Source organism: Mirounga leonina, unplaced genomic scaffold (genome assembly GCF_011800145.1).
Source record: "Mirounga leonina isolate KUSES-001 unplaced genomic scaffold, KU_Mleo_1.0 Mir_174, whole genome shotgun sequence".
Lineage (NCBI taxonomy): Eukaryota > Metazoa > Chordata > Mammalia > Carnivora > Phocidae > Mirounga > Mirounga leonina.
This window is the reverse complement of record NW_023270451.1, coordinates 15,657,375-15,683,103: the sequence shown is the minus strand read 5'-3', so window position 1 is coordinate 15,683,103 and position 25,729 is coordinate 15,657,375. Positions and strand designations below refer to the sequence as shown.

Below are 25,729 nucleotides of genomic sequence, written 5' to 3'. Positions count from 1 at the left end.
AGTGGGAGATAGATGACAAACTTTGTCTTACTGGAGTTCCCAGCAAAAGAGTCCTAAATAAATGAAGTTAAAAAATCAGGGCAGGTCAAGGCATTTAGGACCTGGTTGGCCTCACTAAGGACTTCAGCTTTGACTCCTAGTGAAATGGGCAGCCATTGGGAGTTTTGATCTGAGGAGTAACACGTTCAGACTTCCATTTTCAAAGGATCACACTGGTTGCTATTTTGAGAAGAAAGTGGGTTGAGAGTAGGGCCGAGGGTAGAAGCAAGTAGCCCTTCCCTATTACTGTTGCAATGCCCTTCCTAACTCCTGCTTTTAAACAATTGGACTCATATGTTCAGAATGCTAATGCTTCTCGATTAGGATTAACTAATTTAATAGCATCAACTTTAATGATACGAACTTCTTAGAGGCATGAACTGAACCTGAATTTCTTCCTTTGTACAATATTTAGGTGGGGAAAAATCCCATTCAAGAGGCTAACTGTGAACCAGGCTTGCAGTAGTGTAAACGAGATTTACCTGTCTATGTGTTTGTCCAATGTCTGCTTCGGCTCTCTGATTGAAGACCTCCTGCCCGTAACCACTTAGGTGTGATCTTTTTTAGTGACATCTCCAAAATCAGTGAAGGAATTGGTGACAAGGTTGGAATGTTCTTTCAAGCAGTAGCCACGTTTTTTGCAGGATTCATAGTAGGGTTTGTTAGAGGATGGAAGCTCACCCTTGTGATAATGGCCATCAGCCCTATCCTGGGACTCTCCGCAGCTGTCTGGGCAAAGGTGTGTGAATCGGGGGCATTTTCCTGTGGGTTAGCCCACACGTGCAAGAGTTATTTTTAACATGCAGGGTTCTGGTTCTTGTCGCTGTCCAGATCTGTGTGACATGTCAGTTGAAACCACATTTAAAAGCATGTTGTTAATGCCGTAATAAAGAAATCCATTTTTAATATGATTTAAAATGTCAGTTTTTACCTCACTTACAGATTTTTTGCACTGCTATTATTTGTTTGGGTAAATCTGCTGGCATAGTAGTTTAAACCACTTAAATGGTTATGTCCCTATTTAAGGAAACAGTTTTAAAACATAACATTCTTCCAAACCATTGCATGAATATAAGAAAAAATAAAGTTTGGGGGGCGCCTGGGTGGCTCAGTAGGTTGAGCGACTGCCTTCGGCTCAGGTCATGATCCTGGAGTCCCGGGATCGAGTCCCGCATCGGGCTCCCTGCTCGGCGGGGGGTCTGCTTCTCCCTCTGACCCTCCCCCCTCTCATGTACTCTCTCTCATTCTCACTCTCTCAAAAAATAAATAAATCTTTAAAAAATAAATAAATAAAAAATAAAATAAAGTTTGGATTTGTTTTATTCATTTTTAATTGTTACATGTGACAATTAAGTGGCACTCTGCCAATTTGGCCTTGCCCTAAAATAAATAAATAGATAGATAGATAGATAGATAAATAAATAAATATGTATATAACCTGTTCTACTTCAGACAACACTGCAGAGTTGAGAAGTTTTACTGACAATTTTGCTCTTCTGGAGGTTGATGATTTGCTTAGTGAATTACTCATATCTCTTTTATTTCGATTATTCCTTTACCTGTCTCCTGCAACATCTTGTTTAGCTATCTTATTATTCAGCAGAATGCCCATGAGCAGATCTGGAAGTATTGTTTTCATAGTAATTAAAATCGTGATACAATAAAGGAAAGAATAGTGACTTTCCAAAGGAGTAAGGTTTGTTTTTTTTTTTTTTTTAAAGATTTTATTTATTTATTTGAGACAGAGAGAATGAGAGACAGAGAGCATGAGAGGGAGGAGGGTCAGAGGGAGAAGCAGACTCCCCGCTGAGCAGGGAGCCCGATGCGGGACTCGATCCCAGGACTCCAGGATCATGACCTGAGCCGAAGGCAGTCGCTTAACCAACTGAGCCACCCAGGCGCCCCAAAGGAGTAAGGTTTTAGTTTAGTTTATTTTGCAATTAGCAGAGAAGAAAACATGGTAGGTGTGGAACTTGACATTAATCCTCAAGATGCTATGTAGAGAATTATATGTGGATTTTCTGTTCCTGATTACTCTTGGGAGCATACCACCAGGGTAGATCAGATCTAGCCTTTGTAGAGGGTGAAAGGATCCACTGGATCTGGTACACGTGCTGTTGTTTACTTCATGATGTCAGTGGCTGGGAAGGGATAGGGTTTGGGAAGAAAAAGCAAGTTGAAGAGTTGACCAGATTGCCTTTTAAATTTTCTCCCCATACGAAAGTCACGGATGTGTCTCCTCTGTCCAGATACTCTCAGCATTTAGTGACAAAGAACTAGCTGCATATGCCAAAGCGGGCGCAGTGGCCGAAGAGGCTCTGGGGGCCATCAGGACGGTGATAGCGTTTGGAGGCCAGAACAAAGAGCTGGAGAGGTCAGGAATGTTCTTTGTCCACTAGTTCAAAGAACCCTCTTTTGCATTTTGTTGCTCACTCTTTTGTGGTGTGTGTTGTGTTTACTACTTTCTTTTTCTTAATACTAACCCCTCCCCCACAAAATATAGGGACACTTTGCTGATGTCTGGAGTTGAATGTCAACCCCTAAAGCAGGGTTCTTACCTTTTTAAGTTCCACGAACTCCTTCGGCAGTCTGATGAAGCCTACGGACTCCCTCCTTAGAACAGTAATTTTAAATGCCTAAGACAAAATACAGAGGATTACGAAGGAAACCAATTATAGTGAAGTACAGTTTTCAAAATATTTTTAAATTGTGATACAGTAAATACCTGCCTTTGTTGTTAGCGTATTAAATAATAAGAGCAAACTATGGGTTCAGTAACTATTATATCTCTGAGGTAGAAATGCAGGTAAAAGATACTTCAAGATATTTGTTTCAAGCGTAACATGATATAAAAATGATCCGTGATATAAAAATGATCTGTGATCTCTACTGGCAACAAAGCCATAGTTCCTGCTAATTCTGCGGTGGTTTGTTGCCTATGCTGGTAATCCAAAGAAATGCTACATTTCAGATACAGGTTAGTGAAAATAATTATATAATTGTTTCCACATTCGAATTCCTTGACCATGGATCCCAGGCCACATAGCCTTGCTCTACAGGAACCTGATAGGTAAAAACCAAAATGCCAGAACAAAGCCCACGGATAAAGGCTAGTCTGTTTTTCTTTAATGTCCCCAACAAGTGTTCTCTAAATAACATGCCCTAATACAAAGTATGATTCTGCATCAAGTCTTGCCGTTCCGTGGGACTTCTGGTGCCCACAACTTTTTGCAAGAGAAATTCTCTGGAAATTCTCCCGCCTTAGAAGCCAAGTTGCCCCCTAGTCCCTCCATTTTCGTTCCCTATTTTTCCATTCTGTGGGCCCTCTTCAAAAGCGCCATGTTCCTGGTTCTCTGATCTCTTCCTGTATCCAGTAGCCCACACACAGCAGCCTAACCCTCCCTGGGACCTCTGGATGGGCGTGTAATCAGTACCGCTCCGTTAGCTGCAGTAAGCAAGCCGCCTCAGCGCAGGTCATTGCAGCGTGTCCTCCACTGTCCCCGGAGCCTGGTGTCACATGGGGGCTGACCTGAATCGCCCTGGGCCTTGGGGCCCAGCCACACAAGACCAATCACAGGGCTGGAGTCTCCCCAGGGACGCAGCTCTGCAGAAGGGAAGCGGGGAGAGCTCACTGAAAAGTAGACTGCTTCCAGTAATTAGACACAGAAACTTTTTGGTGGCAACTGCCTTTTTTTAAAAAACTAATGAATCCTCAACATCTCATTTGGTTAAACTAAAAAAAAAAAAAAGGTATCTGTTTTTATTAGAAACACTATTTTATATGATATTACCCCCCACAGTCTCATTTTATATGTCTTGTGTTTTTTCCTAATTTTAGGAAGCCAAAATTAAATACACACTTTCTGTACCTAGCGTGGAAAAGTAGATTTAATTTAAACTGATGTAAACAGAAATTGTAATTTAACAGACCCATTATGGACATTTGTACCTTTGTATTGACTCCTAGAAGCCAGTAATAGGAATTTTAATTGTTACTCAAAAATGTGATAGAATGAGCACTCTTCAGGAGGAGGTTAAATTCTAAAACAACAATAGGAATAATGAGAGGAATAGAAATCACCAGGTTTTGCCAGGGGTGTGCCAGCCCTGTGGTAACCACTCTCTGTAATTATCTTTCAGTATCAGAATTATCTTGCAAGGTAGGCATTATTAACTCCATTTTACAGATAATGTAACTAAAATCTAGAAAAATTGAGGAAGAACCCTGTATGTAGTGACCACTTTAGAACCTTGTGCCCTGGCTTGACAGTGGAAGATCAGCCTGACCAAAAAACACAAAACAAAACAAAAAAAAGCAAAGGCCCAAGTTTAAGTACAAGAATGTGTAAAATTCCAGTTCCTCACCCAAAGGGGCAATAGAGGAAGGTTTTTCTTTTCTCTAGAGAAGAGAAATTGAGCTGTGTAAAGAATCAATTGTAAGCATCCCGCAGCGTATTTACGTTTTAGTGCCATTCTCCTTTGACTTGGTTTCTCTTCTCCCTCCCAAACTTTGGCTCGTGATGCTGGCCGGGAAGGTGATGGCGAAGCTCTTCCATATCCCAGGAGACGTTCAATCCTAGAACAGCTACAGGAACCCTGGTTAGACTGGAAGGGACCAAGGGAGACGAGTCCAGGCCAGTAAAGAGAAGGCTCAGATGGGTTCTAGTCCTGGCTGATCCTGAATTGGCTCAATTCCCAGGAAGTTGGGTTTCAGCAGGGTTTCTTACTCTGTTGGCATTGTTCCTTAAACCTCCAACTATACGGGAGTTGAACCTGGCTCTGATTATGGATTGTTTTCTTGTTACGTTTTCCCCTCATTTTCTGGTAGGTATGAGAAACATCTAGAAAATGCCAAAAAGATTGGAATTAAAAAAGCTATTTCAGCAAACATTTCCATGGGCATCGCCTTCCTGTTAATATATGCGTCATATGCCCTGGCCTTCTGGTATGGATCCACTTTGATTCTATCAAAAGAATATACTATTGGAAATGCAATGACCGTAAGTAGTTTTCCTAATATTTACGAAGAAACCAAAAATATTGTTTATCCATCTACCTTGTGTTTTCTTTCATACTCCTCATTTTCGAAGAATGAGCCTGATTATAGGCTTTTCTCTTTTGGTGAACCTTTGCTCTGTCCTGTGGGAAGAGCTCACCTTCTAGAATACACAAGGCACAATTATGAACTGGGGGCAAAAAAGTAGCATGTAGTTAGACCACTTGAGAAGCTATATGTCATATAAAAGGAAGTAAAAATTGAATGAATTTATGAATGAACAAATATGGATTGGAGGCATCCTCTTTCTGCCGTTGAGTTTTCTTTATATAAAAAAGTAAACATTATTATAGACAGGTCATAGTATGCAGGATGCTAAGTTACATAATATAAAACATCAGCTACCCAAAATATAAGATGGAAAATTATTCTGTTTTTCAGAATGAACATAGGTTTATTTTATGATTCTGAAAATAATATCTACTAGTTACACAAAGGATTAGAATACAGAATTTTTAAAATTACAAATTACTTAGAATCTAATAATCCATATATACTTAATGTTAAGTTTTGGTATAGATCTCCCAGATCATTTTATATATATATATATATATGTTTTTTTCTTTCAAAACTGGGATTGTATTATGTGTATCTTTTTATAACCACTTTTTAAAAAGATTTACTTATTTATATTAGAGAAAGAGAAAGAGCGCACAAGCATGGGGAGGGGCAAGGGGAAGGAAAGGGAGAGGGAGAGAATCCTCAAGCACACTCCCTGCTAAGTGCAGAGCCTGCCATGGGGCTTGATCCCAGGACCCCAAGATCGTGAACTGAGCTGAAATCAAAAGTCTGCTGCTTAACTGACTGAGCTACCAGGCACCCCTATAACCTTTTTTATAAACCAGCAATATTTTGTGACCAGCTTTATGTGTCAGTGATGATCAAAACAACATGTAACCATTCAAAGAGCAATCTTTTAAAACTTACACTTCTCTATGTTTCTAAAGAGAGGATACTGATGACCCCAATTTGGCTCTTTGGTGATGCATGAAGACCATTATGAAAATTAATTATTTTGAAATGTTTTCCAGAATGGTATCTTCAGATTCCATTAGGTGTTGAGGGCTGCTTGCTGGATGAGCTTTTATAATTGTGGAGTAGATTTTTTTTTCCTTTTCTTTTTCTGGGGGGTTGATTTTTTCTCATATTGGCCTCCTTTCTGGTGGTCAACTTGGAAGTTCTCCACCTTTTTCATTTCCTCACTTGCAAAATTTTGTGAAGAAGAGAGAGAAAATCCTGACTCCTCTCTCTGGCCCAGTCTTTGCATTTGTACCACGTGGACAGTGGCATCTCCCCCCCCGCCAGGGCTGGAGAGTGGGGACCCACAATGCACAGAGCCCAACCACACCCTCTGTGTAAAGGGAAAGAGCCCTGGTGCATGAACTTTATAACATCTACTTTGGTAGAGACTTTTTTTTGCTTCCTTACTGGTTCTTATCTGTATTGCAGACAGTGGATAGGTATTTGTGGGATATTTGAATTCTGGGTATGTGAAGTGTTACTGTAACTGTCTTCAGAGAAAAGTCAAGCTATATGTAGAAGTTTCATCATGCCCAGAGAGAAAGGAGTGATTTCTCTACATTTATGTTTTCCTCAGTTAAGTTTTACTAATCATATGCATTCCTGAAGCTTATATTCTTGGCTTTTCTATAGTAAAGGGAAATGTGTTAATTTCTGTTTGCCATAGAATAGAATAATTGTGTAAAGGAATTATTAATCAGTGCACACAGGTGTGATTTAGTGATTTATAATGTGTGAACTGTTACTTTTTATATTAAAAATCTTATCAAAATATGTATGTAAAAAGCTATTTTTTTAAGGAAATTCTGTGGGCCCCAAATCTGTGTTTCATCTTGAATATTCTGTGTAATTCCACACATATGTAGAGAAAGTCATAACAATCTGAATAACAATACTGATGGGAAATGTTTTGTTCTAGTGGCCCTTGGCTTCAGAGTCAAGGAAATAGGTCTGAAAAACCTTTCTGACCCTTTTGTGTTCAGGAGAAGAACAGATAGTTCGGCAAGCTAGACAAAGAAGTATTTTTGAGATTGAAGAAGCCAATTGTGCAATGAAATCCTATATTAACCTTATAAACTTTGCCCTTTTGCTAAAAAAAAAAAAAAAAGATTTAAAGGGATAAACCTAAACTTAATCCTTAGTGTAGTACGTGTTTCAAAGAGTCATATTTGAGATAATAATGGGCAGCAGAAGGGGGTTATAACTGTTCCTCATGTTCTTTTGCTCAGGTCTTTTTTTCAATCCTGGTTGGAGCCTTCAGTGTTGGACAAGCTGCTCCATGCATTGATGCTTTTGCCAATGCAAGAGGAGCAGCCTATGTGATCTTCAACATCATTGATAGTGTGAGTCATTTATTATTTCCATGTCAAAAAATTATTTGAGGCTTGCATACTTAACTCTGGCTTTAGGTTAAAAATCATGTGAAAATTAATAATGTGAAAATAAGGGACCTCTTCGTAGTAATGAGTGAAACAAAGTGCCTCTTATTAATATTTCTAAAAGTTCATCTTGAAATAATATAATAACACTGATCTCATTTTGGAAAAGTACATCTGCACCATTGTGTTATTATTAGAGTGCAGAGCAAAGATGTTTGGTCTTCTGAGTTTTTCTCCTTTGCTCTTCCATGTTGTAGCGAGGCTAGGAATATTATGATTTCTATAGACAGAACGAGTAGGTGGAAAAATTATTGATGGGACCCATATTGACAGTATATTTTGCTGCACATTGCCCCCTTCGAAGAAAAAAATCACTGCATGGTTCATATGACTTTGAATCAACCATACTGAATGAATGCAGTGAAATAAAGAATATAGTTTTCACATGTTGAAGCATGTCACTGCATTTACACAGATAAAATGCAAAGTAGGTACCTGAAATGTGGTCATGTAATCCAAGCAGATCCTCCTGTTTCATTGACCTAAGTCAGGAGAAAATTGCTCAGCCTCTGAATATATTTACAGTTTCCATTGCTCCTAAATAACTTGGCCCTAACCAATTGTTCAGTCTTCACAACCCAAATCCATTTCATTTGCTGTTTAGGAATACTAATTTTCACTAAATGCTGAAATACCTGGCTATATCAATTCTAATATGTCTTGTTATCACACTTGTAGAAGCATGCATATCTGACCATTTAGAAAATGTATGGGGATGGGCGCCTGGGTGGCTCAGTTCTTAAGCAACTGCCTTTGGCTCAGGTCATGGTCCCAGGGTCCTGGGATCGAGTCCCATATCGGGCTCTCTCCTCTGCGGGAAGCCTGCTTCTCCCTCTCCCACTCCCCCTGCTTGTGTTCCCTCTCTCACTGTGTCTCTCTCTGTCAAATAAATAAATAAAATCTTTAAAAAAAAAAAAAAAGAAAAGAAAATGTATGGGGATATGCCAAAAACTTAAAGGGAGATATTATAAGAAATGAAATTAATATATTCCTATGTACTTTTCAGAAAACATCTGTTTTCTGCAAAGGAATATTTCCTTACACACAAACACACACACACACACATACACAAATCTACGAGTAGGTTCTGTCTCATGGGAAGAAAGTTGTGCCATTCCAAGTCCTCTTTTTGGAATTTGCTAAATCACATTCCTTAAAAGTGCAGTTATTTGTTCTATGATGGAATAGTCATTGAATTTTGTTTTATTTAGAATCCTAAAATTGACAGTTTTTCAGAGAGAGGACACAAACCTGAGAGCATCAAAGGGAATTTGGAGTTCAGTGATGTTCACTTTTCTTACCCAGCTCGAGCTGATATCAAGGTACTGTAAGTGATATTTATAAGAATTCCTAACTCAGATCGATTGTTTAATCATCATAAAGAACCTAAAGTTGCTACTGTTTTGATATTTATATGCTTTCTCCTTTTGGGTTTTTATTCCCTTAGGTGATACTTTTTTCACAATTGAAACTGAATCAAATTAGTCCCCTTTTAGGATTTTGTTGTGAAGTGTGTTCTTCTCTCCTTTCCCTCACAGATCCTGAAGGGCCTCAACCTGAAGGTTGAGAGTGGGCAGACGGTGGCGCTGGTTGGGAACAGTGGCTGTGGGAAGAGCACGACAGTGCAGCTGATGCAGAGGCTCTATGACCCTGATGAGGGTAGGGTAAGTAGGAAGAACCAAGTTCTCAAAGTGGCCAGCTGGGTACCCATTAGCCCTTCGAAATTGTTTTTTCAGTAGCAAATTTGCATGGGAATCCAATTTTGGTAAAAAGGCTATAGAATTGCAATGCATCTAGATAATGTATTCAAACACTTGGACGGGTTTAAAAAATATTCAAGATGATAAAAGCCAAAGAGGCTAGACAACACTCTCTTCTGTTCTAACTAAGCATTTCGTAACTCACTAACTCAACTGGAAAACAGCCATCCAGACCACTGAGACTGTTATTTTCAAGAAATTATTGGGCTTGGAGTGGGGGGTGGGGTGGGAGGGATGGGGTGACTGGGTGATGGACACTGGGGAGGGTGTGTGCTCTGGTAAGCGCTGTGAATTGTGCAAGACTGTTGAATCTCAGATCTGTACCTCTGAAACAAATAATGCAATATATGTTAAAAAAAAAAAAAAAGAAGAAGAAGAAGAAGGTAGCGGGAGGGGAAGAATGAAGCAGGGGAAATCGGAGGGGTAGACGAACCATGAGAGACGATAGACTCTGAAAAACAAACTGAGGGTTCTAGAGGGGAGGGGTGTGGGAGGATGGGTTAGCCTGGTGGTGGGTATTGAGGAGGGCACATTCTGCATGGAGCACTGGGTGTTGTGCACAAACAATGAATCATGGAACACTTCATCTAAAACTAATGATGTAATGTATGGGGATTAACATAAGAATAAAAAAAAAAAGAAATTATTGGGCTTGGTCGAAAATATTCCACATAGCAATTTTTGAGAACCTGATAATCAAGGTCAGAAGAAATCTCAGGACAGTAATTAAATTCATCAAAGACAGTTGAGTTTTCTTAAATGGTAGAAAATCTGAAGGGGAAAGTGGGATAGTCTCTTAAAAAACTTCTGGGGACTTGCGAGACATTAATAGCCCAGGCTATATTTTTTTCCTTTTAAGAATTTTCTCATGAGGTGCCTGGGTGGCTCAGTCGGTTAAGCATCTGACTCTTGATCTCAGCTCAGGTGTTGATCTCAGGGTAGTGAGATCGAGCTCCACATTGGGCTCCACGCTTGGCATGTAGTCTACCTAAAAATAAATAAATAAAATTTTTTTTAAAACTTTCTTATAGATTGAAACTTAAAGAAAAGTTGCAAGCAGGAAACACATATAGTCTTCACCCAGATTTACTAATTGTTTATATGTTGACCCATTTACTTTATTGTCTTCTCTCTCTCTCTCCATATATATAATAAACACACATGCACACATGTACACACACACATACACACACACAAAGGCATCTTTTTTTCCTGAACCTTTGAGACTAAGTTAGGGACATCATGTCCCTTGACCCTTACATACTGCAGAATATATTTTCTAAGAAGGACATTCTCTTACCTAACAACAAAATAATGATCAAAATCAGTAAATTTAATTTTAATACAATACCAGCCCACAGTATATATTCAGATTTCCTCAGTTGTACCAACTTCAGGACACTGAGTTTACCTGATACTAAAATATATTACAATTCAACAATTATGAAAACAGAAGATTACAAGTTTCAAAGAAAAACAAATAACACTAAAAGGCATTGAGATAGAACAGAGATTACAGGAATGAATACAGAGTTCTAGGGTACATGAATTACTTATTTAATTAACTTCATAAAATACACATTTTGGAAAAATCTGATATTATTGGGGGGAACACAATCCTATCCCCATTTATTAAAGCAAACTGTAGGTTGGTTCAAGTGTAAACATTTTTATTTTTAAAAAAGACCCTAGTAAAATACTAACCTTTAAGAATATGCCTTTGAAAATATCTTATTTTTAAAATTATCATTGGAGTAGGAGTGCCTGGCTGACTCAGCCAGTGGAACGTGCGACTCTTGATTTTGGGGTCATGCGTTCAAGCCCCACATTGGGCATAGAGTCCAGTTAAAAAAATTAAAATTATGAAATTATGAAAAATTTAAAAAATGAAAAAATAAAATAATTATTGGAGTAATACATATTTTTAAAATATACATGTCAACAGGGAAAAAAGTCTTTAGAAATTCTATAACTCGGGTGCCTGGGTGGCTCAGTTGGTTAAGCGACTGCCTTCGGCTCAGGTCATGATCCTGGAGTCCCTGGATCGAGTCCCGCATCAGGCTCCCTGCTCAGCAGGGAGTCTGCTTCTCCCTCTGACCCTCCCCCCTCTCATGTGCTTGCTCTCTCTCATTCTCTCTCTCTCTCTCAAATAAATAAATAAAATCTTAAAAAAAAAAAAGAAATTCTACAACTCAGATATTCACTGTTCACATCATGATTTAGCAATTTTCTTACTAAAATATTAAAAGAAATGTTCAGTGGTACAGTTCATTTATTTAATTTTTCCTTGAACTCCTCTTTAATTAAACATAGTAAAGCTAAAATAAAAGAAAGCGATAAATAGAAATATGATTTATGATATATAGGAAAAACTATTATATTTAATATTTGAGAAATTAATATGAATCTATAATAGGATATGAACATGAAAATCTTTTGAGAATAAATATGCTTCTGTAGGGGGCGCCTGGGTGGCTCAGTCGTTAAGCGTCTGCCTTCGGCTCAGGTCAAGATCCCAGGGTCCTGGGATCGAGCCCTGCATTGGGCTCCCTGCTCGACGGGAAGCCTGCTTCTCCCTCTCCCACTCCCCCTGCTTGTGTTCCCTCTCTCGCGGTCTCTCTCTCTCAAATAAATAAAATCTTTTAAAAAAAATGCATCTGTAAAAATTTTCAAGAAATGTTCAGCCTCATTTACAAATATTTACGAAACAGGGGTGCCTGGGTGGCTCAGTTGGTTAAGTGACTGCCTCTGGCTCAGGTGATGATCCTGGAGTCCCAGGATCGAGTCCCGCGTTGGGCCCCCTGCTCAGCGGGGAGTCTGCTTCTCCCTCTGACACTCCCTGCCTCTCATGCTCTCTCTCTGTCTCATTCTTTCTCTCTCAAATAAATAAATAAAATCTTTAAATATTTACAAAACAAAGCAAGTATAAGGTACCAGTTTGCACTTATTAATTAGAAAAAAACAAATTAAAATTATGAGACCCAGACCTAGTAAACTGCCAAAAAGCAGATACATTTATTTATTTTTGTTGACACTATAAATTACTAAACTCTTTTTAGAGTGTTGTTTATTCAACCTTTATCCAGCAAATAATAAATACCCAACATACACCTGTCATTGTACAGGTAAGAAATTGTTATCAGAGAAATAAAAAGAAATCATACTCTTCAACCTGGTAACTCTCTACTTCTACAATGATTGTCTTTCAAGTTCCTTGAAAGAAGTCAAATATCTAGCAGGTGGGAAATGCTAAAATAAATTATGGTATATTACATCTAGTAAAACCATAATGCCATCAAAATGATATGTAGACTATGTAGGTAAATGGACATTTTTATTCAAATTTAAATAGTGATAAGGAAAAAATAATAGTATGCCAAAAATATATAACCTAGTATCGCTTATGGAGAATAATCCAACCATGAAAAAACTGTATGTGTAAGATAATAAATATGCTTTTCATTTCTATTCTTGCTCATTGCTGTTTGTTTCTAATTCTCATTTCTAACCATTTGTAGCCACAAAAATAAGTTAAATAAGTTAATAAGCTAAATGTTAGCTAAGACTTTTTGTATCAAATTAAAGAGTCTTGATACTTTACGCAGGAAACAAACTGAGTGTTGTTGGAGTCGGGGGTGGGGTGGGAGGGATGGGGGGACTGGGTGATAGACACTGGGGAGGGTATGTGCTCTGGTAAGCGCTGTGAATTGTGCAAGACTGTTGAATCTCAGATCTGTACCTCTGAAACAAATAATGCAATATATGTTAAGAAAAAAAAAAAGAAGAAGAAGAAGAAGGTAGCGGGAGGGGAAGAATGAAGCGGGAGAAATCGGAGGGGTAGACGAACCATGAGAGACGATGGACTCTGAAAAACAAACTGAGGGCTCTAGAGGGGAGGGGGCTGGGAGGATGGGTTAACCTGGTACTGGGTATTGAGGAGGGCACATTCTGCATGGAGCACTGGGTGTTGTGCACAAACAATGAATCATGGAACACTTCATCTAAAACTAATGTTGTAATGTATGGGGATTAACATAAGAATAAAAAAAAATAAAAAAATCAAAATAAAAAAATAATTAAAAAAAAGAGTCTTGATACTTTAGATGTCAGATGGTTTAAAATATTTAATGGAAATATTTCTTTCTTTCAGATTAACATTGATGGGCAGGATATTAGGACCTTTAATGTAAGGTATCTCAGGGAAATCATTGGAGTGGTGAGTCAGGAGCCAGTGTTATTTTCTACCACAATTGCTGAAAATATTCGTTATGGCCGTGAAAACGTCACCATGGATGAGATAGAGAAAGCTGTCAAAGAGGCCAATGCCTATGACTTTATCATGAAACTACCACAGGTAAGGGCTCTGTTAATGTAGTTGCCCTTGGAATTTGAATTTGACTTCATGTGAGCGAGTTCTTTCTTCAAAGTTTAAGCTAAGAATGTTTGAGATGCAAGATTGTTCAACTTTCCTTAGGCAAAGTCCCTTGCATTATTCAGTTGGAGCTGTAAGGAGTTTGGCCTGGTACAGGAGTCCTATAAAATTTTATGCAGAGTATATGGTAGTAGTTTTTTAGAATTCAGTATTCATTGATTTTATTATAATTTAGGACTCATTACCATAGTCAAAATGAAGCTCCACGTCATCTTCATGAATTTCTAGACTCCAGAGCCTTTTCTGTTTAAACTATATCAAGTGTTCCTCCATGTTTTCTGTGTTGTAGAAGTTCGACACCCTGGTTGGAGACAGAGGGGCCCAGCTGAGTGGTGGACAGAAGCAGAGGATCGCCATCGCTCGGGCCCTGGTTCGCAACCCCAAGATCCTCCTGCTGGACGAGGCCACGTCAGCCCTGGACACTGAGAGCGAAGCAGAGGTACAGGCGGCCCTGGATAAGGTCAGTCAACCCGAAACACCTGAAGGACCAGCACACTGAAGCTTTATGGGAAATTCTTGCTTTGTGCCTCTAGATCGAAAAACATAAACATGAGAGCAAGTGAAGCTCTCTCCTGGGGCTTTATTGATTTCCCTTTTCTGTCAGGTCACGAGGCAAAGAGGGGTAGATGGCCCATTAACCAGCTTGCTCTGACAAAAGTGCACGGGGCTCAAATCAGGCATATGCAGTGAGCCACTTAGCGCCGTTTACTTCTTGCTCAGAGGCTATTGCTTTGATCAAAAGTAGTCATGTCAAAAAAAAAAGAAAAAAGTCGTGTTAGAATGTCCAAAGAAAAATCTGGTTACCTAGACACCGGTCTGATGGAAAAACAGCTCAAAATACTTGCCTTATTCTGTAGGTAGGCAGTACCATTATCTTTATTCATGAAAGTGAAAGGAAGGCAAAAGGAAGTAAAGTTCACTTTGTGTGTTTGCCTAAGCACGTAAATAAGTGACACATTTCAAGGATGTGAGCTCACATGCCCAACTCTGGTATTTCTGAATCTCTCACTGTTGGTTTTCAAAGCTGAAGCTTCACAGGAAGAACCTTGTGTTGGGACAGTCTTGCGGTCACTGCTGATGTCATCTTGTGCTAATGACCCAGGATAATAACCGGAGTCAGAGACACCGGATCAATGGGCCTCAAAACCAGAAATATCACATGTGTATTTGGTTTCAGAAAGCTTAGTAATCAAGTGTGCTGGTGACTTCACGGCTTCTATCCAAACTACCTCTTGCAATTTTAGGGATAAGCTGTATGAATCTTATTTTTTCAGGGAAACTTATACCTGAATCCTAAGTAAACACTCTGTGCTATAAACTATAGTTAGTCAATGCTTCACGGTTCATCAGATGAACATTTTGGCTTATTTTATATAATTTAATCTAATAATGATTAATGAGATGATAGTTATTACTCACAAATTCTTGCACCAAATTATATTGCTTTCATGTATGTTAAGTCTCAATATTAAGGAACCAAAATATATACACAGGAAACTGGCATTTGGTTGGTTAATCAAGCATGACTTAAAGCAGGAAATTATTTATTAAATTCATAAATTAAAACATAAAAACTAACTTAAATGGGGATTCGTGTGTTGACATAGACTTTTTTAGGAGATGTCAGGTAGGATAAGAAAGATATTAATGGGGGGAAGGCCCATTCAGGTCCCATTTAGGTCCCTAAAACCTAGGTCCCAATACTTTCTAGGATACAAATATTCAATATATTAGCCCTTTACATGCTAAAAGAATAGAATTAATGGACATGTTATTTTTTGTGATATGGATCCTATCAGAAAAATTGTAGTCTTGCAAGTTTTAATTCATACTTAGACAAGTTACTTCATTCGATTTTAGCAATTGGGGTTCTCTAGGATTATGACCCACTCCCCAGTTGATAAACCTTTAGGTTTTAAAAATAAAAATAGCTGATGAATCACCCATAATTTTTTTTTTAATTTCTAAGAAAAGCCATCAGCAGCTTGGAGAGGGGTTAAGAGCACAGACTTTGGTGCTGGACAGCCTGAGGCTAGAGTCCTGGCTCTGTCCCTTTCTAGCTGCACGATCTTGGGCAAATGAACCTCTCTCTAAGCCTGAGATCCTGCATAAGTAACTGGGGAGAGGGGGAGAAATAGTGTCGTAGGATGGTTGAAAAGATTAAATGTGTACCACATGTAAAGTTATTAGCACATGCCTTGCACATTGGGGAACACCGATGCTATTATTATGGTGACTGCCATTGCCATGATTATTAATTGTACTAATTGCAGAATTGGTTACCTATTGCTGCATAACAAACCATCCCAAATTCAGATTTAAAACAATAATTCTGTGGATTGACTGGGTGGATCTTCTGCTGTTTTCACCTGAGCATATGGATACTTTTACCTGGAGGGCTGACTTAGCTAAAATAGTCCAAGATGGCCTTACTCCCATGCTGACTGTTGACTGGGCATCTCATGTGGATTCTCATACTCAAACTCATACAATAGGCTAGTGTGGCTACCTTCCATGGCCTTCTCAGGACTTTGTCCCAGAGGCAGAAGCTGGAAGACATCTAGAGGCTTAGACTCCAGAACTCACACAGTGTCACTTTCATCACATTCTGTTGGTCCCAGCAAGCCACAAGGCAGCCCAGACTGAAGGAGTGAGGAGACAGAGTCCGCCTCTTGATGGGTGAGCTGTAAAGTGTCTGTGACCATATTTAACCTTCCACAACACACTCTCTCCCACAATTACTCACCCTTCTCCCATGTGCAAGATAAATTCACCTCTTCTCAATACCCTCAAAATTTTCATGCAGCTATGACATCAGGTTCAAAGTCCAGTACCTGAAGATCTGTATGAGGTCCAGATATGGATTAATTCTTCATGTTATGCTCATCTTGGTCCAGAGATCTGTGAACTCAAGAGACAAGTTGTCTTCCACACACACCCCCAACATGCAATGTTGATGCAAGAACAGGATAATAATAGTCACTCCCATTAAAAAATTAGAACAGGAAGCACATAGCAGTTACTGGTCCAGAGCAATTCTGAAGTGCAGTCAGGTGCATGTAGCCAGTTACCTCACTGCTCCAGGGAAAGGGAACATTCCTTGATTAAGGCCCAGTACCTCCTCCAACAGTGGAGTGGTCTCCTTGGGTTTGGGCTCCACCCCCTGGGCCCTTAGATCCTCTCTCTGGGAGGTCTTTCCTTTGCAATAAGAAATGGCCTGTGTCTGCAGCTGAGTAGCTTTCTCAGCATGCTTTCTGTCCATAGAAATTTGGGACCTGCAGGCCTCTTTACATTTTGAATTTTCTCATTCTCTCTCAGTTCAAGGTGGTAGATATTCTTAAAGACTGTGAGTTTGTATGGAATCCGACCATGGCTCACTCAAGCCCCAAAAGCTACATCTCTAAGTTTTTTCCAAAATGAACCTCTCTCTACTTTGGGCCACACGTCAAGCTCCCATGAGAAAACCCTTACTTAAGAGTCTCCAAAGCCCTTTTATGTAGCTGTGGGTGTCTACGAGAATCTGCCTTAAATGTCTCAGAGATTTTAACCAAAAAGTCTTCTACTCACACACTGATTTAATCTTTGGCTTCACTTCACTGGATGACTGACAGTTCATTCCCCAACCAAGCAGGTAGTGGGTCTTCTGTGTTTCCTCTAGATTCACCTTGCAAGCCAAATAGCTCCTTCTTAAGCTCACCATTCTCTTCCCATACTTTGAAACATAGAGCCAGTGGAATCGCATTGGCACTTTAAACATTCTATTTAGAGATCTCTGGAATCTTCTTGGCCTGATGTACAAGTTCAGTAGATTAAATACCTTTTCTTTCAAGTCACTGCAGGACACATTTTTTTCCCAGGTATTCCAAGGTTATATAATGCAGGCAACCCTCTTTCCAAGCACCAGGAGCAATGTCCTTACTTTTCTTCCAGTCTTCACTAACAAGATTTCTGCATCAGCTGCTTTAAGTCAAAACTTGGTGAGGCGGCTGGTGGTGTTCCTCTTTTGGTTTGCCTAGTCTCCCTTAGGCAGCTACTTTCAGCTCAGGGTCCACTGGGCTGGAACGTTCAGGATGGCCTCACTCTTGGGCCCGGCAGTTGGTAATGGCTGTTGCCTGAGGAAGCTCGGTTCTGCCCATGAGGCTTCTCATCTTCCAGTAGATTAGACAAGCTTCCTTTTACTGTGATTTCAAGGTAGCAAACTCACAAATATAAGGCCTCTTGAAGCCCAGGTTCTGGAAATTGCCAAGTGTCAATTCCTTCACATTCTTTTGATCAGAACAAGTCACAGGACCTGCCCAGATCTGAGGAGTTGGAGAAATAGACTCCACCTCTGGATAGGAGTGTTTGTGGCCATGTTTAATGTACCATGGTTGCTCTGACTACTTTATAATCTACCTAATCGACTCCATACTTTGCAAGATAACTAAGCTGATCTATTTTGCAGACAATAAATCATATCTTTAAAAGGGAAATCCTTCATTACTGCACTTCCCTCAATGATACTAGTCAGTCACTTGGGCCAGTCATTCTAAGGTACAAACTAACTATATTTTAACAATGATCAGTTGAATTTTGTAATTTATTATTTTTCCTCTGAGAGGCATAAGGATATAGTGCTATTACATCTATTGTTCTTCCCTGATTACCTATCCTGTAAGGATAATATTTTTCTTTTGTGTATCCTTTATACATTTATCAATACCTCATGTGTGACACCAACTTGTCGTAGCTATTTATTTACTTATGTGCCTCCTCTCTCCTAGAAAGAATAAATCCTCTAAGAGGCAGAATTAATAAATGGTTCATGTTTATATCTTTTTTTTAAGTAAGCTCTATGTCCAATGTGGGGCTTCAACTCAGGACCCTGAGATCAAGGGTCAGGGCCTCTGCCAACCAAGCCAGCCGGGTGCCCCTGTGTTTATATCTTTCTTTAACACTTAATCAGTGCCTAGCACGTAGTAGATTCTAAATAAATATTTACTGAATTGATTACCATGGTCCAGCTCATTGAAACAATACATGTCTACATAAAAAAAAAAAAAAAATTTTAAGGACCATATCAGCTGTTGACTCAATAGATAGCAAATATTTACCAAAACAAACAATAGGTTTTTCCATATAAGATCTTAAAAAATACAAATGCAGATTTGTTATTTTTATTTTTAAAAGAAAGTCAATAATCAAAAAGTCTCATACCGGGGGCGCCTGGGTGGCTCAGTTGGTTGGGCGGCTGCCTTCGGCTCAGGTCATGATCCTGGAGTCCCGGGATCGAGTCCCGCATCGGGCTCCCTGCTCGGCTGGGGGTCTGCTTCTCCCTCTGACCCTCCCCCTTCTCATGCTCTCTCTCTCTCTGTCTCATTCTCTCTCTCAAATAAATAAATAAAATCTTTTAAAAAAAAAAGTTATACACAGATTTTCGACTGCGGGGTGGGGGCGTGGGTGGGGTAGGCACCCCTACCCCTTAAGTGTTCAAGGATCAACTATAGTTGTTTTTACTCATTTGTACCGAATGAGACTCTTCTAAGTAAGCCCAGTTACAATTATAAAATAATTAGATTTATTCGATAGCTTTAGACCATTAAAATTCTGCAGGATCATTCACTCACATCATGTGAAAAAAGAGGGAGAACCAAATTCCTATTGGCTCAGAAGGACAGCAGCCCATAGCTCTTCCTTGTCACCCTGCCTGTTTCCAGAGTATGGGGGGCTGCTCGCTGCATGTCTCTCTGCTAATTGACCGGTGAGAAGCCCAGGGCCCAGGAATTATAGTCTAGGTTTTAGCACTTGTTTCATTCTCAGAATCTGTCTACAGAGTGGGAAACATTGTTACTTTCAGAATATATTCTTGCAAACTATTTAATCTCAGCAATGTTAAAAGATATATTCATAGAAAAAAAATCACTGAAACTTCAACAAAATGTTTACTAAAATTGTGATGGATCATGGTTTTTTTACATTTTACAGAATTGCAGTGTTTTTTGATTAAAAACTGTCAAATTAAAACAGGCACTCACATTGCCTTTGATATAACAATTCCACTTCTTGGACTTTATCTTCAGGGAATATTCAGAGAAGTGTATAAATATGCTTACTGAAACATTATAAACAGTAACAGGAAGAAGCAATTTAAATGTTCATCAGTAGATTATGTTGTTGAAATTATTAATACATAATGTCAATCAGCATTAAGATGATTTCTTACATAATGATATATATACACACAAGTGTACATGCAGTATAATATACAGCCATTAAAAAATAGGAAAACTAACATAGTCATTAAAAATATCCACAGTAGGGGCGCCTGGGTGGCTCAGTTGTTAAGCATCTGCCTTCAGCTCAGGTCATGATCCCAGGGTCCTGGGATCAAGCCCGGAATTGGGGTCCCTACTCCGCGGGAAACCTTCTCCCTCTCCCACTCCCCGTTTGTGTTCCCTCTCTCACTGTGTCTCTCTCTGTCAAATAAATAAATAAAATCTTAAAAAAAAAAATCCACAGTATAGGGGCACCTGGGTGGCTCAGTTGGTTAAGCGACTGCCTTCGGCTCAGGTCATGATCCTGGAGTCCCTGGATCGAGTCCCGCATCGGGCTCCCTGCTCGGCGGGGAGTCTGCTTCTCCCTCTGACCCTCCCCCCTCTCATGTGCTCTCTCTCTCTCATTCTCTCTCTCAAATAAATAAATAAAATCTTTAAAAAAAAAAAAAGTCTCATACCTACATGACTCTCCTACTCACAGTGTTACCATACTGGAGGGGCAAGAGAAAAATAAAACTAGCCTCCATGTAATTTTATCAAATGATTCCAAAGGTTTCATTTTATACTCCCCCCCTGCCCCTTTCCCTCAGAGGTTCCAGAAAGGCTAATGGATTAGTACTCCCTTTGTTTGGACCGGCCTTTTATCCCTGCACATCCAACATTTGCAGAAGATCCACATTTCTTAACAGTTGGTGTCCTTGAATCTAGGATATTTATTTGCCAATATTTTTTCATCATTGGAACATTGGCGAGTTCTAAAAAAAACAAAAACAAAAACAAAACAAAAAAACCCTCTTCGTTTCAAATATCTACTCTTGCCAGAATTTCTTCGTCAAGGGTGACAGTTGCTAACTTTTAAATTCACCAATACATCCTTTGTTTCTCCTGCACACCAATCATTTACTCACAAGTCTAACTGTAATTCCTCTGGGCTTTTTTTTAATGTTGACGTAGTATCAACCTATGATTATCATAATGTTAATATAGTCACTGTTAACAATTTACTCATCACTATTAGTATCACGAGTATGATTAGAATGATCAAATTATTTCCTACGTGCCTTACCATACATGGACCAAGCCATGCAGCTTTCACATCGGTGGGTATTTATGAATGCTTCCTTGGGGCCTGGGTATTAAAAATTGAAAGTCTGAGATGTTATCCAATAGAGCAATGCTCTAGTCTCTGTCTTTTTCTGTGGTTTAACTCTTTTATACTTATTTAAACACAGTTGATGATGGTAATGTTAGTGTAAGGACTGACGGAGAAAGACCACATTATTTTTTTCCAAGTCGCTACACAGTTGGCTCCATACCACTTACTGTACAATCTACCCTTTTCCCTACTGGTAGACAATGCCATATTTATCATATACTAATTCTTAAATGTTTTATGTCTATTTCTGGACTCTCTATTTTAGTTTATTGATCAAGTTGCCTATTCATTGATAGCTTCCCCTGGATTTTACTATTGTAATTCCTATTTTGAGTAGCATTTTATGTGTAATATCTGTTGGAGGTTTTCCCCTCTCGCTAACTTCTTTCTCAGAAATTTCATGGCTGCTCTTTGTTAAAAAAAAAATTGGGATATAATTCATATACTGTGAAGTTCACCCTTTTGAAATGTACAATTCACTGATTTTTAGTATATTCACAAGATTTTGCAACAATTACTGCTGTCTAATTGCAGAAGATTTTCATCATTCCCAAAGGAAACCTTGTACCCATTATCAGGTCACTCCCCATTCCATGCTCATCCCAGCCCTTGACAATCACTAATCTACCTTCTGTCTCTATGGGTTTGCCTATTTTGGAAATTTCATATAAATGGAATCATACAATGCATGGTCTTCTGTAACCGGTTTCTTTCATTTAGTGTAATGTTTTCAAAGTCCATCCATATTCAAGCATGCATGAGAATGTCATTCCTTTTTATTCCATTGCATGGATGTACTTCATTTTGTTTAATCCCTTGATTAACTGATGAACATGTGGATTGTTCCCACTTTTTGGCTATTATGAATCCTAGCTGTCATTTTTAATTTGCATTTTTAACTACTTAGGTGAATTAAGCTCTCCTCTAATAACCATCCTAATGACATTATTTTATTGCCTTGGAATAGGAGTGCTCTTAAGAAGCTATAGCCTAAGAGAGCCATTGAATATCAAAAGGAATAACCTTTATTAATGGTATGAATAATTTGATGAGCATTTTCCAGGGTTTAAATGCCCATTGATAAACCCACCAAGCTAACATGTGAGTTCACAGAACTACTTAACGGGGTGATTTGTAGATTTTAGCAGGCATAAAACTCACCTGGGGCACTTGTTAAAAAACAAACGTATTGGCCCCACTCCAGAGGTAGTGATGCAGATGGTCCCTGATCTATTATTTAAACCATCCTGATCCCCAAGTACATTTTCATCTGAACTGCCTGCATGCAGCCCATCAGAATTACAGCTGAAATCAGGCTCCTCTAAAGAAACCCTACAGGAGTGCCCCGGAGAAGGCTGCACTTGACAACAATTCTGCTAACAGGTCACTTCTGAAGCTCTAACCTGCCATATAACTGGCAAGGAAGGCTCCTCAGACAAGTATGAAAACACTAGAGAAGGGTCAGACCTTCTCTTGGTTTTCTTGCGTAAGCCTCCACCACCGTGAGCCTCCCAAATTATCCATCCTCGTACTGGAGAGGTTGGCCTCCTTTCTGGTCCAGAACTCAAGCCTCACCTTAGCCTTCCATAGATGAGCGTCTCTGTCCCACAGGGGAAGCTGCTCTCATCAGCTGCAAACACGTGCATCCACGTGCTGACCCATGCATGCACCTAGTAACACTGCTGCATCTCATCCGTCCTCCGTTCAGGCCAGAGAAGGCCGGACCACCATTGTGATAGCCCATCGACTGTCCACTATCCGAAACGCAGACGTAATCGCCGGGTTTGAGGATGGTGTCATTGTGGAGCAAGGAAGCCACCGGGAGCTGATGAAAAAGGAGGGCGTGTACTTCAGGCTTGTTAACATGCAGGTATGTGCGCCCCAGGATTTTGTTTTCGGCTTCTCAGTAGAGTGTTCTTTATATTATTAAAACATCAGGCAGCTAATGCCATGCTGAGAAATAGAAAACTTCTGGAAGATACCGAAAATGTGCATCTGAGACTTGAATTCAGAATCAGCCAAAGAATCCTGAAAGAGAAAAAAGTGAGGGAGGAGGGAAGTAAAGGAAGACGTCAAAAACATTTCGAATTTATTCCTCAGGACAGAGATCCTTAATTGCCCCGAGGAATGTGTTCAAGCTAGCAGGTCCTTTCCACCATGAGATTAAGGACCATCAGAGAAGTGGCAGGAGGAAGAGGGCAATGCCAGGATCTCCAGCAGTTGGAGGAGGTCCTGTGTGATTTTAAAACGCTTTTTAGATGATCCTAACAAAACCAGCAATAGGAGTCATGACTTTAGGAAGTGAATAGTGTGGTCTTTTTAAAAAAATCATTCACTCTAGTTCCTAAAACAGGTACTATTGATAATTATTGGTTTGTATTACTATTGTATAATGCTTACTTGTGCAACTTTACAGAATAATTAACCTAGAAATATTTTTTCTATAAACATGATTCTTATATCAAAGCAAATGTATATATATCTATAAATATAACTATTATGTACATGGGTATTTTGTTTTTTCCGTAATATTTCAGATATATCATCCAGATGTTAACATTTTATTTCATTTTCTAAAAGATTTATTTATTTATTTATTTGATAGAGACAGCAAGAGAGGGAACATAAGCAGGGGGAGCGGGAGAGGGAGAAACAGGCTTCCCGCTGAGCAGGGAGCCCAATGTGAGGCTCGATCCCAGGACCCTGAGATCATGACCTGAGCCAAAGGCAGATGCTTAACGACTGAGCCACCCAGGCACCCCAGATGGTAACATTTTAATGGGTATTCAGCAGTCCATTATATTAATGTGTAATAAATTGCTTAGTCATTTCTCTAAAGTTGGACACTTGGTTTATTTCCAGTATTTCTCTAAGATTTTATTTATTTATTTGAGGGAGAGAGAGAGAAAGTGTGCATGTACAAGCACGAGCGTGTGGGGGGGGGACAAAGGAAGGGGCAGAGAATCTCCAGCAGACTCCCCGCTGAGCACAGAGCCCCACGCGGGCTCAATCTCACGACCCTGAGATCATGACCTGAGCTGAAATCAAGGGTCATACACTTAACTGAGCCAACCAGGCACCCCTATTCCTCTATTCTAAATATGTTTCCTCTGCTATCCAAAAGTAGAATGCTCCTATAAAACCTTTCATAAGCCAAAATGGTGTAAAGCAAAGGAGAAATTACCATTAATTTACATGGAAAAAAACTGTGAGCATTCCCAGACCCAAAAAATAACCTCTCTTGGGCTTTTCTGATACCTTAGGACAGATTTTGCTAATGGGTACACAAAACAAATCGACATAAAGCACAGAGGCTCAGAGACACAGCGCAAAGCTCTGGCCACCAAGTGCTGAGATGCTGAGTGTCGTCTGGGAAGGAGCTTGGCCCTCTCTGGCGGCCGAACCAAGGCTGAAAGCTATTTTCACTCTTCGCCTTTTTTTCATAAGACCGAAAATCCTCTTCAGATTTCTTTTGGTTAGTGAAAATAGGTACTAATGTAGGTTTTTCGTAAAAGTGAAGCTGCATAACGTGAACTTTCAAGAAAAGCAGGGAATACTTCTGTTACCCCTTGGAAACATGGTTCCAAAAAAGTTGAGTCAAAACTTGGCTTTGTTTTCTGACAAGTAACTTCTCTAAGCCTTAGTGTCCACATTTAAAACACTAAATCTACCATGCAAGCTTGTTATAAGGTGAAGAAATAAGCATCTGAATATGCTTTCAAAAAAAAAAAAAAAAAACACTTTAAAAGGGTTAATTTTATGGTATGTGAAATGTTTTAATAAACTTTTTTTTTTTTAAAAAGCATCCGACACAAAATAGATGCATGATAAATAATTAGTTACTGAAATTTTCAAAGTCCCCAAAGTGAAACTACCACATGAAACGATGGAAAATCTTGTAACTCTTGCTTCAATTTACCAGAGAATGTTTTCCGGGAGGAGGGAAGTAATTATAGTGTTTTTACTAATTGCTTCTATATGGCCTAGCCATCACAGGGTCTTTATCATTTCCCTCGTTTAAAAAAATAAGTATAATGTTCCTTTACTGCAGTTTTCGTTTTCATTTTATTAATGGTTCCTACGGCTGCGTGGTTTTGCCTATGAAGACCTGTTCGATCCTCCAATGAGGTAACCATATTCTCTCCTGCCTGGCAGCTTCCGTGCCCCGTAAAGAATGACCTTCCATTCCCACGGGCACTTAGGCTGGGAGGCCGCCAAGGGGGATAAGGACAGCTCTGACCTTCTATTTCGTATTCCATAGCCTTTCTTTCCTAGGAAAAGTCATTCAATTGAAGATTGAACAGTGTCCTGTGATAGATGAGGCTTGTCACCAACTAAGCCGTGGTTTCAGCAAGTCCTCGCTTGTTCAGCTCAAGATGAGCACTCATGTTTCCACCAGCTCTGGCAAATTCTATGATTCTTAGTCCCCTTGAACTTCTCCACCTTGGCACTCACATTTCCCACTTCTGGGTTGTTGGTGCTGGTGCAGAGTTGGAGGAAAGAGCCACAGGGAGCCTGGGTGTTCACTAAATGCTCATGCCAATGTGCTGCTTTTTCTTCCAGTTCCAAAGAC

The 25,729-nt window shown here is 39.5% G+C and overlaps 1 protein-coding gene across 2 annotated transcripts in view; it reads left to right on the top strand.

Annotated features, from left to right (window-relative positions):
- Positions 1-25,729, top strand: part of ABCB4 (ATP binding cassette subfamily B member 4) — a 74,528-nt gene that overhangs the window by 15,448 nt on the left and 33,351 nt on the right. For both annotated transcript variants that reach the window (XM_035020479.1, XM_035020478.1), the window contains exons 7-15: positions 607-778; positions 2,289-2,413; positions 4,868-5,039; positions 7,345-7,458; positions 8,766-8,876; positions 9,093-9,218; positions 13,465-13,668; positions 14,036-14,206; positions 22,865-23,026. In XM_035020479.1, coding sequence (XP_034876370.1) covers positions 607-778; positions 2,289-2,413; positions 4,868-5,039; positions 7,345-7,458; positions 8,766-8,876; positions 9,093-9,218; positions 13,465-13,668; positions 14,036-14,206; positions 22,865-23,026 — 1,357 coding nt within the window. The remainder of the gene's footprint in view (positions 1-606; positions 779-2,288; positions 2,414-4,867; positions 5,040-7,344; positions 7,459-8,765; positions 8,877-9,092; positions 9,219-13,464; positions 13,669-14,035; positions 14,207-22,864; positions 23,027-25,729) is intronic.